This window comes from Mizuhopecten yessoensis, unplaced genomic scaffold (genome assembly GCF_002113885.1).
Source record: "Mizuhopecten yessoensis strain PY_sf001 unplaced genomic scaffold, ASM211388v2 scaffold785, whole genome shotgun sequence".
NCBI classification, from domain to species: domain Eukaryota; kingdom Metazoa; phylum Mollusca; class Bivalvia; order Pectinida; family Pectinidae; genus Mizuhopecten; species Mizuhopecten yessoensis.
In genome coordinates, this window is record NW_018403720.1 from 18,052 (window position 1) to 30,752 (window position 12,701).

The window sequence follows — 12,701 nt, forward strand, 5'->3', positions numbered from 1 at the left end:
AAAAATAACAACACTTTGTCAGGACCATGAGGCGATCATTCCTACCAACTTTCAGTTCAATCGGCCCAGCAGAACTTGACTTTAAGTTTGAAATGTAAAATGTTAACGGCCGACGGACGACGGACGACGGACGACGGACGACGACGGACGAAAACAGATAGCAATAGGTCACTTGAGCTAAAGCTCAGGTGACCTAAAAAGTTGACGGACGCCGAACGACGGAAGCCGGACGCCGGACGCCGGACGCTGCACCATGGGATAAGCTCACATGGCCCTTCGGGCCAGGTGAGCTAAAAATGGATATGAAAGCTATTCCTCTATATCCCTTATTGGGCCCCGTCCAACTTACCACTACCCAACAGACGTGTACAACTTACCACTACCCAACATACATGTACAACTTACCACTACTCAACAGACGTGTACAACTTACCACTACCCAACAGACATGTACAACTTACCACTACCCAACATACATGTAAAACATACCACTACACAACATACATGTACAACTTACCACTACCCAACAGATGTGTACAACTTACCACTACCCAACAACAGACGTGTACAACTTACCACTACCCAACAGACATGTAAAACTTACCACTACCCAACGTACATGTACAACTTACCACTACACCACAGACATGTACAACTTACCACTACCCAACATACATGTACAACTTGCCACTACCCAACATACATGTACAACTCACCACTACCCAACATACATGTACAACTTACCACTTCCCAACATACATGTACAACTTGCCACTACCCAACATACATGTACAACTCACCACTACCCAACATACATGTACAACTTACCACTTCCCAACATACATGTACAACTTGCCACTACCCAACATACATGTACAACTTACCACTTCCCAACATACATGTACAACTTACCACTACACAACAGACATGTACAACTTACCACTACCGTACAAACATGCATAAATTACCACTACCAACCATACATGTACAACTTACCACTACCCAATAGATGTGTACAACTTACCACTACCCAACATACATGCACAACTTGTATATAATTACCACTACCCAACAGACATGTACAACTTACCACTACCCAACATACATGTACAACTTCCCACTACACAACATACATGTACAACTTACCACTACCGTACAAACATGCATAAATTACCACTACCAACCATACATGTACAACTTACCACTACACAATAGATGTGTACAACTTACCACTACCCAACATACATGCACAACTTGTATATAATTACCACTACCCAACAGACATGTACAACTTACCACTACCCAAACATGTATAAACTACCACTACCCATCATACATGTACAACCTACCACTACACAACAGACGTGTACAACTTACCATTACCCAACATACACGTACAACTTACCACTACCAAACAGATGTGTACAACTTACCACTACCCAACATACATGCACAACTTGTATATAATTACCACTACCCAACAGACATGTACAACTTACCACAACCCAACAGACGTGTACAACTTACCACTACCCAACAGACATGTAAAACTTACCACTACCCAACGTACATGTACAACTTACCACTACACCACAGACATGTACAACTTGCCACTACCCAACATACATGTACAACTCACCACTACCCAACATACATGTACAACTTATATATAATTACCACTACCCAACAGACATGTACAACTTACCACTACCCAACATACATGTACAACTCACCACTACCCAACATACATGTACAACTTACCACTACCGTACAAACATGTATAAACTACCACTACCCATCATACATGTACAACCTACCACTACACAACAGACGTGTACAACTTACCATTACCCAACATACATGTACAACTTACCACTACCAAACAGATGTGTACAACTTACCACTACCCAACATACATGTACAACTTACCACTACCCAACAGACGTGTACAACTTACCACTACCCAACATACATGCACAACTTATATATAATTACCACTACCAAACAGACATGTACAACTTACCACTACCAAACAAATGTGTACAACTTACCACTACCGTATAAACATGTATAAATTACCACTACCCAACATACATGTACAACTTATATATAATTACCACAAACCAACAGACATGTAAAATTTACCACTTCCCAACATACATGTCCAACTTACCACTACCAAACAGACGTGTACAACTTACCACTTCCCAACATACATGTACAACTTGCCACTACCCAACATACATGTACAACTTACCACGACCCAACATCCATGTATAACTTATATATAATTACCACCACCCAACAGACATGTACAACTTACCACTATCCAACATACATGTACAATTTACCACTACCCAACATACATGTACAACTGACCACTACCCAACATACATGTACAATTTACCACTCCCCAACATCCATGTACAACTTATATATAATTACCACCACCCAACAGACATGTACAACTTACCACTATCCAACATACATGTACAATTTACCACTACCCAACATCCATGTACAACTTATATATAATTACCACCACCCAACAGACATGTACAACTTACCACTATCCAACATACATGTACAATTTACCACTACCCAACATCCATGTACAACTTATATATAATTACCACCACCCAACAGACATGTACAACTTACCACTATCCAACATACATGTACAACTTACCACTACACAGAAGACATGTACAACTTACCACTACCGTACAAACATGTATAAATTACCACTACCCACCATACATGTACAACTCACCACTACCCAACATACATGTACAACTTACCACGACCCAACATCCATGTATAACTTATATATAATTACCACCACCCAACAGACATGTACAACTTACCACTATCCAACATACATGTACAATTTACCACTACCCAACATCCATGTACAACTTATATATAATTACCACCACCCAACAGACATGTACAACTTACCACTATCCAACATACCTGTACAACTTACCACTACCCAACATACATGTGCAACTTATATATAATTACCACTACCCAACAGACATGTACAACTGACCACTACCCAACATACATGTACAATTTACCACTACCCAACATCCATGTACAACTTATATATAATTACCACCACCCAACAGACATGTACAACTTACCACTATCCAACATACATGTACAACTTACCACTACACAACATACATGTACATCTTATATATAATTGCCACTACCCAACAGACATGTACAACTTACCACTCCCCAACATACATGTACAACTTACCACGACCCAACATCCATGTATAACTTATATATAATTACCACCACCCAACAGACATGTACAACTTACCACTATCCAACATACATGTACAACTTACCACTACCCAACGTACATGTACAACTTACCACTACCCAACATACAGGTAAAACTTACCACTACACAACAGACATGTACAACTTACCACTACCATACAAACATGTATAAATTACCACTACCAAACATACATGTACAACTTACCACTACACAACAGACATGTACAACTTACCACTACACAACATTCATGTACAACTTACCACTACCCAACAGACCTGTACAACTTCCCACTACCCAACAACAGACGTGTACAACTTACCACTACCCAACAACAGACGTGTAGAACTTACCACTACCCAACAGACATGTACAACTTACCACTACCCAGCATACATGTACAACTTACCACTACCAAACATACATGTACAACTTGCCACTACACAACATACATGTACAACTTACCACTACCCAACATACAGGTAAAACTTACCACTACACAACAGACATGTACCCATTACCACTACCGTACAAACATGTATAAATTACCACTACCCAACAGACATGTACAACTTATATATAATTACCACTACCCAACAGACATGTAAAATTTACCACTTCCCAACATACATGTCCAACTTACCACTACCAAACAGACGTGTACAACTTACCACTTCCCAACATACATGTACAACTTGCCACTACCCAACATACATGTACAACTTACCACTACACAGAAGACATGTACAACTTACCACTACCGTACAAACATGTATAAATTACCACTACCCACCATACATGTACAACTCACCACTACCCAACATACATGTACAACTTACCACGACCCAACATCCATGTATAACTTATATATAATTACCACCACCCAACAGACATGTACAACTTACCACTATCCAACATACCTGTACAACTTACCACTACCCAACATACATGTACAACTGACCACTACCCAACATACATGTACAATTTACCACTACCCAACATACATTTACAACTTACCACTACCAAACAAACATGTTCAACTTACCACTACACAACACATACATGTACAACTTACCACTCCCCAACATACATGTACAACTTACCACGACCCAACATCCATGTACAACTTATATATAATTACCACCACCCAACAGACATGTACAACTTACCACTATCCAACATACATGTACAACTTACCACTACCCAACGTACATGTACAACTTACCACTACCCAACATACACGTACAACTTATATATAATTACCACTACCCAACATACATGTACAACTTACTACTACCCAACAGACATGTACAACTTACCACTACACAACATACATGTACAACTTACCACTACCCAACAGACCTGTACAACTTACCACTACCCAACAACAGACGTGTACAACTTACCTCTACCCAACAGACATGTACAACTTACCACTACCCAACAGATGTTTACCACTACCGTATAAACATGTACAACTTACCACTACCATATAAACATGTACAACTTACCATTACCCAACATACATGTACAACTTACCACTACCCAACAGTCATGTACAACTTACCACTACCCAACAGATGTTTACAACTTACCACTACCCAACATACATGTACAACTTACCACTACACAACAGACATGTACAACTTACCAATACCCAACAGACGTGTACAACTTACCACTACAAAACATACATGTACAACTTACCACTACCAAACAGTGGTCATTTGGTGCAGTGGATAGTCCACATGCCTTTCACCAGGGTGGCCAGGCTTTGATTCCTTGATTGGACGTGATAAGGTATGGGGTTATCTTCCTGACCATGTGGGTTTTCTCTAGGTTTCTAACTATTCTTACAGTAAGACTCCCCACGCACTAACATCCAGGCCAACAAAGAGTGATTGGTATAAGTTGTAAAAACTTGTTTCATAATTGTTGTTAAATAAATAAAGTTTATATTTTCTACTGAACCTACAACTTACCAAACTGTGTCTGGAACACCTTGTGACCTGTGTCTCCCTCCAAGTAGTAAGTCGACTGAAGCCAGGTCAAACAAGCATAAAGAAAGCAAGGTTAATATCATGTTATACATCAATGCTCAACAGATTGAAAACTAAACTTAAGATCATACTAGCATACTGTTCCTACATGAATTGTAGATAGAATTGTGAATAGAATTTATTCTATTAGAAATATGAGATTTTTACTGAAATTAGAAAGTTATTCCTAAAACATTTTTTACTTGGGGAAGCAGTCTGTATGTAAAACTAGGCAATATTTAGAAATATGTCAAAATGCCATGAAAGTCACCCCATCTCCTGTATGATTATTTTCAGTATAATAAATCATTGACCAAGCTACAACTGACAGATTTCCACCAGTCAATCAAAATGGTGTAACAATGACCAGCGCAATGACCAGGTGTATATGCATTCAAGCTGTTTAGGTAACCATGCGAACACATGGATATAATAAGAAAGCATGTGGTTGATTTACTTGAAGAAAATGTTCAATGTTTTATGACCATAAAACCCAAATACTGCAAATAATTTCATTTTTTTTAAATTTCTGTGACATTCCCTGGCCTTCTGCATCCCAATTTCAAGGCATTCCACATTCAAACAGGCCAAAGTGCCAGGATGAGATATTTCATCTGTGAAAATGGGGAAAAAAAAGACATCCCCATCACTATGTTTTACTGGTATTGTATTGGTCGTTATTTATCTCCATATCATCAGTTGATAATTCTCAGTAAAAATCATTTGTTGGTAAAAATGTCAATATATTTACATACAAGAAACAAGAGGCCCAGAGGGCCTGTATCGCTCACCTGAATATAATTAAAGTAATCGGTATGAAGTAAAGATATAGCACTCCATGGTAGGTGCTGTTAGTACATATGAAATTTCAGAAAGATCCATCCAGTACTTGAGATATAGAGAACAAACTTCAAACAGAGCCCCACCCCTATGCCCCTATGGGGGTCATACCCACCAATTATATAAAATTGAGTCACCGTCACCCAAGGATGCTCCACACTAAATAAGGATAAAATCCCTTTATCCCGATGGTCAGAAAAGGATTTTAAAGGTTTTACCTCTATTTTCCCTATTGGGCCCCGNAGCCCCACCTCTCTGCCTACAGGGGGGCCAGACACACCATTTATACAAAATTGGTTCCACTTCACCCAAGAATGCTTCAGACCAAATATAGAACAAATCCTTTCATTCCTACAGAAGAAGAAGGATTTTAAAGAGTTTGCTATATTTCCCCTATTCGGCCCCGCCCCTAAGCCCCCAGGGAGGCCAGACCCACCATTTATACAATCTTTGTTCCCCTTTGCCCAAGGATGCTTCTGACCAAATGTGGACCAAATCCTTTCATTCCTACAGAAGAAGAAGGATTTTAAAGAATAATTTGCCATGTTTCCCCTATTGGGCCCCGCCCCTCAGGCCCTTGGTGAGCCAGACCCATAGTTTATACAAAATTTGTTCCCTTTTACCCAAGGATGCTTCAGACCAAATATGGAACAAATCCTTCCATTCCTACAGAAGAAGAATGATTTTAAAGAATTTGCTATATTTCCCCTATTGAGCCCCGCGGGGGCCAGACCCACCATTTATACAAAATTGGTTCTTCTTCACCCAAGGATGCTTCACACCAAATTTTGTTAAAATCCGCTCAGTGGTTCATGACTAGTAGTGTAAAGTTGACGGACGACGGACGCAGGACGCAGGACAACGAACGACGGACGACGGACGCTGCGGTATGGCATAAGCTCACCTTGGTCCTTCGGACCAGGTGAGCTAAAAATATTAGAAATTTGTCGTCTCGATCAGAGTGCAAGATTGACACAATTCAAGTTGTATACATGCCATTTGAAGTGCCCTGGCAACTACAAAAGAAAGTCATTAAAAATATCTCAGCTGCATCCAATGTAAAAACACACCCGTGTCTAGTTATTGCCTCGCCTCACTTCACGAGATTTATCTACGCTAATCCAATTAAAACAACCCTTTTCCAGACCCTAACTTAACCTATTGTTCTCCACAAAGCACCCCTCAGAACTAGACAATGTAGCCATAATTTGATAATTGACGTTTTGATTACAGACGGAGTCGTGTTGAGATGAGGTGACCATTTTGTCAAAACACAAAAGAGTTCCAATACCTGACCTTGCCATTCATCGAAAATGCATTCAGCCGTGACATCTGGTACACAGTGATGTCATGGGGCTTAATTTACCTGTAACAATTGCTCTAGAAACAGTTATCACTACAAAAATTCTAAAACTTAAATAAAGCCCCCCATCAACATTTTCGCCAAGAGTAGTTTCAAATTGCCAAACATGTTTTACTTTCGCCATTGGAGCCAGCGGCGACTACAAGCGCGAGCCTTGGCGTGAAATGATGATAAAGAAAAAGAGACGTTATTGAGCTTTTCTACCTGAACATCTTATTACAAAATTTCTATTGGTTTAAAAAGAAATTTTACCAATGTAGTCGTTGGTCAGACATGAAATATCTAAATCAATCAATAGCAACATATAATATAACAGTCTACCCCTTTGGGAACCTCAAAGGTGCCTGGTTCATATGCTGACCATCTTCAGTTTGAAATTCGGAACGCCTTTAGGTTGTATGTTAGATCTATTCCTTTTTCAAGGAAAATCGATATCTGAGTTATCCAAGAGCTTGTAAATAGCGACAGAAGCAAACACATGAAAGCCCTTAACAGTGGTCGGAAACAGATGTCAAAATCTTGGACTTAAACCGAAATTAATAGTCCCCGCTGGGGTTCCCCCTGGGGTGACTAAAACCCCTAAAACTATGTAGTATATTTTTTTTGCACAGGTATTTTGTAAAGGATGTAATTTAAACTACCCCTACCCCTTATTTTTTTATGACAAAATACTCATTTTTCACCATTTTTTGCAGATTTAACACTTGATATAAAAAGTTCTGCCATTAAACTTTTTAAAATATATAATGGATCAAAAGAAAATAGGTTTTTCTTTCTAAAACAACCATTAAACCATGACATTCCATGATATTCCATGATACTCCACGTGCTTCATTTTTTGTCCCATTATTATTTGTGTTATTTTTCATCATTTTGAGGTCAAAAATCAAAAGTGCTTCAGTTACATGATGTATTTTTTTTTATCAAAAATGTATAGTTTCCACTTCATTGCTTTACTGAACATTATAAAGTTGTACAGCAATAATGAATTTGCTACAATAAAAATGCCAACACAATGACGATTTAAGTGATCAATCTAATGTCAAAAAGGTGACATTTTGGCCTTTTGTGAAGCGCAAGAAATAAACATTTTCAAAATGGTCGCGGAATTGGTCATTAAAATTGATCATAATTTGTTAAATATTATGAAACCCCTTACACGAGATCAAAACGAGACTTGAATGTGATGGAAACCTCAGAATAGTACATCCTTAACAGGCAATGCTATTTCAAACAATTTCTTTTTGCTGAAAAAATTAAACAGGTTCCACAGTTTCCTACAGCACAGGCTGTGAAATACTTACCTCATTGAAGTCACCAACTCTGGGGATATGGTTCTTCCTGGATTTACCAAGTACCTGACCAGTGTTAGATATCACCACTGAAAAATACAGGGAGCCGCGAAGGATAAATATATTCATCCAGCAATAAGCTGATGTCCGGTAATAATTTTACACTTATCTATTGCAGTTCAGTAGAAATGCAAACAATGATATTTTAGTGGCCTGCTAAAAGCCAAACCCACTACTTTGAGCAAGAGATTATATGTTAGCTTCCTGCACTTATTGCAGATTATTTACCATAACACCTTTTTCGTTTTTGATTAGTTGTAATATTTACTTGTGCCCTATTTCTAGTAAAGCATAACATTTTTATAAGAGGTCAAGGGTCAAAAAGGATTGACTTAAGTTATGGTGTAAGGAAGCCTTTTCACAATGACTTAGTATTGACAGATTTGGAACAGTTACAATGGGTAATGTAGAAAACATGTAACAATAGGAGAAAATAAACTGTGAAAGGGAACTTAAATGTATTACTCAAAACAAACATAACCTTCATATATCTACCTGCTGTGTTGGCCAGAATATCTCCATGCGTCTCATCTCTCTCCAGGATAGGAGACACGATCACCATGTTGTACTTTTTGGCAAGCTGTGGACAGAATAGGACAGAATACCAGAACACAACCAATGAACAGTAAAGGTGGTAAGGTTCAGCCTACACATGTAAAACCAGAGGTAAACTTCAGGGGGAGGCTGATCCACGCCTTGGAGGCTCCACCTACCTAACATTTTATACCGTTTTCTATATTTCTATATTAGTGTACGTACAGTAAATGTTAGTCTTTGCTATATTGTATAAATATTCCACTTGATAGACTTTAAATACAAGTACTTGTGTAATATACCAGTGTTCTCGAGCAACTTATTTTTATATATGCTCCATGCTGCTTTGTTTTATTTGGATTTCATTTTCATCAGAACTCTATTTTCATTATACTTTCAACTAGTTGATTAACTAACTAGTTAACTAATTAATCAATTAGAAACCTGGGATATCATCTTCTCTTTTTTTTCATTTTTTTTTCATGAATCTATTTTATGAATGAGTTATCTGTAATTATCTTCTGATGTGTGTGATGTTATGTTTTATGTTAATTTATATGTTTATCACAATATTAACTTCAAAGAGCTGACATTTCTGGTTTACACATATGCTAGTTAAAATAGGTCTTTCTTTAATAATTATTATCAACGACGAAAATTTCAAAATGCAATAACAATATTAATACTTTTACTTGGCTGGGGCAAGGTAACTGAAATTGGCCTATGGTCACAGTCTTAAGTTTAAACTAAGCTAATTTTAAATGTGAAAATGTACTTATGTGCCAAGCTAAATATGAAAAGCAAAGCTGATAATTGTGTTACCTCCTGTAATAGTTTGGTTGTGGCCCCATTTTCTGCTGATTCTGCAAAGTCACACCAGGGATGCTTCTCTCTGGTACAGAAGGCAAATGGCATGGCTACAAAATGTAACACAACACTGAGTAATTGTTCATGTAGACATTGCAGCCTTACCTACACTTGAATAAACGTGTCTTGTATGCTCACGTTTTGCCCAACAGACATTCAATAGAATTTTACAAGTCATTTTAGTCCTCTCTCAAAGACTGTACCTATGTTAAAGCTGACAGTGCAAGAAAAAACGCTTTCAATTGAAATAAAAACAATAAATCTGGTTTTGAGATCCAATGACAATCTCTTCCGCCTGTCGTATTTAAAGAAGCACGGACATTTTAGAATTTACTTTCTTGGTAACAAGTACTAATATAAATAGAACACTTTCACGATTTTGAACTAACATTCCCTCCCCCCACCCTCTTCCCCCCAAAACAAACGGCCCTGAAAGAAAGAAACATACGAATAACAATAATGCCAACCTTTTAGATATCCAACTAGTAATAACATCTGTGTGAAAATAATACTTATTTCAATTATTTCAATGAGAACAGTCCAATTATCAAATTTCACATTGTTGACTACACACCTGGGAGTGTCAAATTTTGCACGTGTTTTGCTAGTAAAGCATCTACACGACGAAGACTAGGAGTCAATAACAAAGTTTTCGTGTGTGGGTACGGTTTTATGCACGTGAAAGACCGATGATGCAATAACATATGAGATTTATTGAAGTGTTTTCAGTTATATACAGGGTTTTTTAGGATACATAATTAACAAGAGGCCCAATGGGCCTGCATCGCTCACCTGGTATAAATCTCACACTTGTAACCTTAAAAGTGATCTAAAATAAAGCTACAGGTAGTGTTGGGACGATGGTCGGCAAGGATCGATTAGCGATCGTTTATAGCAACTCGATGCCGATGATCGATGGTAAACATCAACAATCGATCATCGGGTAAGGTACCGAAACAAACGAACCTCATAATATGTAACCGAGCGCGCGCGCCAGGGGACGCAACTCGAAGTATCATGGGCAAAGATGGCGGCTGCGGAGGAACAGCTCAAGGAAATCTATCCGAATACAGGGTCCAAAACTAAATCGGATGTATGGACATTTTTTGGATTTTACAAAATTAAACATGATGAACCACCTACACGCCAGAATCTTAATACAAGCCAAGCCGTTTGTCGTCTGTGTCGGAAGATATACAGAAACACGGGTAAGCTGACGTACTCTGACGTAGAATATACGTTTCATTTGTAAACTCAATTGTAGCAGAACGCTTGCCACACATACTTATAAAGTAATAACTTTATGCTTTTGCTTCTGTCATTTTCAGGAAACACTACAAATTTCAGAGCGCATATTGATGGTGAACACAGGTTGCCATCTGAAAAATCGACACAATCACACACCGCCAAAGCTGATACAAAGTTAGTCCAGCCAACAATTTTGTTAGCATTTACAAAACGAAGTGATATTGTCACAGGATCTACTTTTTTGAGCCAAGAACGAAGAGAAAGGATAGACAACGCACTTTATAAACTAATCATTGGGAAAGTGATGCCTCCCAGCCTAGTTGAAAATGAACATTTTATCACTTTCTTAAAAGAATAGGATCCAAGGTATATACAGTCATGGTGAAGTTGAACCTAAATTGTTCTCTTTAGTCAGACCCAACAGCACATAATTATGATATTATGTAAATTAAAACAGCACAATAGTCTGCCAATAAACACATTCCATGTTTCATGTTAAGGAAAGTTCATTGACTTGACTTTTATAAACTTGGTGGAATGTAACATCCAATGATAATTTTCAGTACAGTTTGTATTTAGAATTAAGAATAATCTTAGAATGTATTCAAGCACCCTGAGAAGAAACATTTCAAACTGAAACGAAAAAAACTGTTTTATTATTTCAGATACAAGTTACCCAATAGAAAAAAACTCATGTCTACACTTCAAGCTAAGAAATTAGACATTCAAGAAAAAATAAAAAAAGATATTCGGTCTTGTGATGGGGTTGGCATAACACATGATGGATGGACGAGTACTAGCACAGAGAGCTATCAAACAACCACCATTCATTACATTGACAAAACTTGGAACATGAAGTCAGCAGTTTTAAGTACAAAAAAAATGGAAGGTTCTCACACCTCAGAAAAACTTGCAAAATCACTTGAGGAAATAAAGAATGAGTGGTGTTTGCCAGAAACAGTGGCTACTACCGACAATGCTGCTAACGAGAAGAAAGCCTTCGAAATTTTGAAATGGCCCCGTTTTGGATGCTATGGCCATCGCATAAATTTAGTGGTGAAGAAATCTCTTGAAGCATCAGATATTGCTAGATTGTGTGGAAAGGGTAGGCGTTTAGTAACTCTGTTTCACACATCATCAAGTGTCAATGATAAGATGAG

At 38.0% G+C, this 12,701-nt stretch overlaps 1 protein-coding gene across 1 annotated transcript in view; it reads right to left on the reverse strand.

Moving 5' to 3' along the window:
- Positions 1–12,701, reverse strand: part of LOC110452848 (beta-ureidopropionase-like) — a 37,285-nt gene that overhangs the window by 5,689 nt on the left and 18,895 nt on the right. Inside the window, exons 4-7 of the mRNA XM_021501565.1 lie at positions 10,249–10,343; positions 9,388–9,472; positions 8,845–8,921; positions 5,281–5,335 (exon numbers count right to left, since the gene is read on the reverse strand). Of these exons, the coding sequence (XP_021357240.1) occupies positions 5,281–5,335; positions 8,845–8,921; positions 9,388–9,472; positions 10,249–10,343 (312 nt within the window). The remainder of the gene's footprint in view (positions 1–5,280; positions 5,336–8,844; positions 8,922–9,387; positions 9,473–10,248; positions 10,344–12,701) is intronic.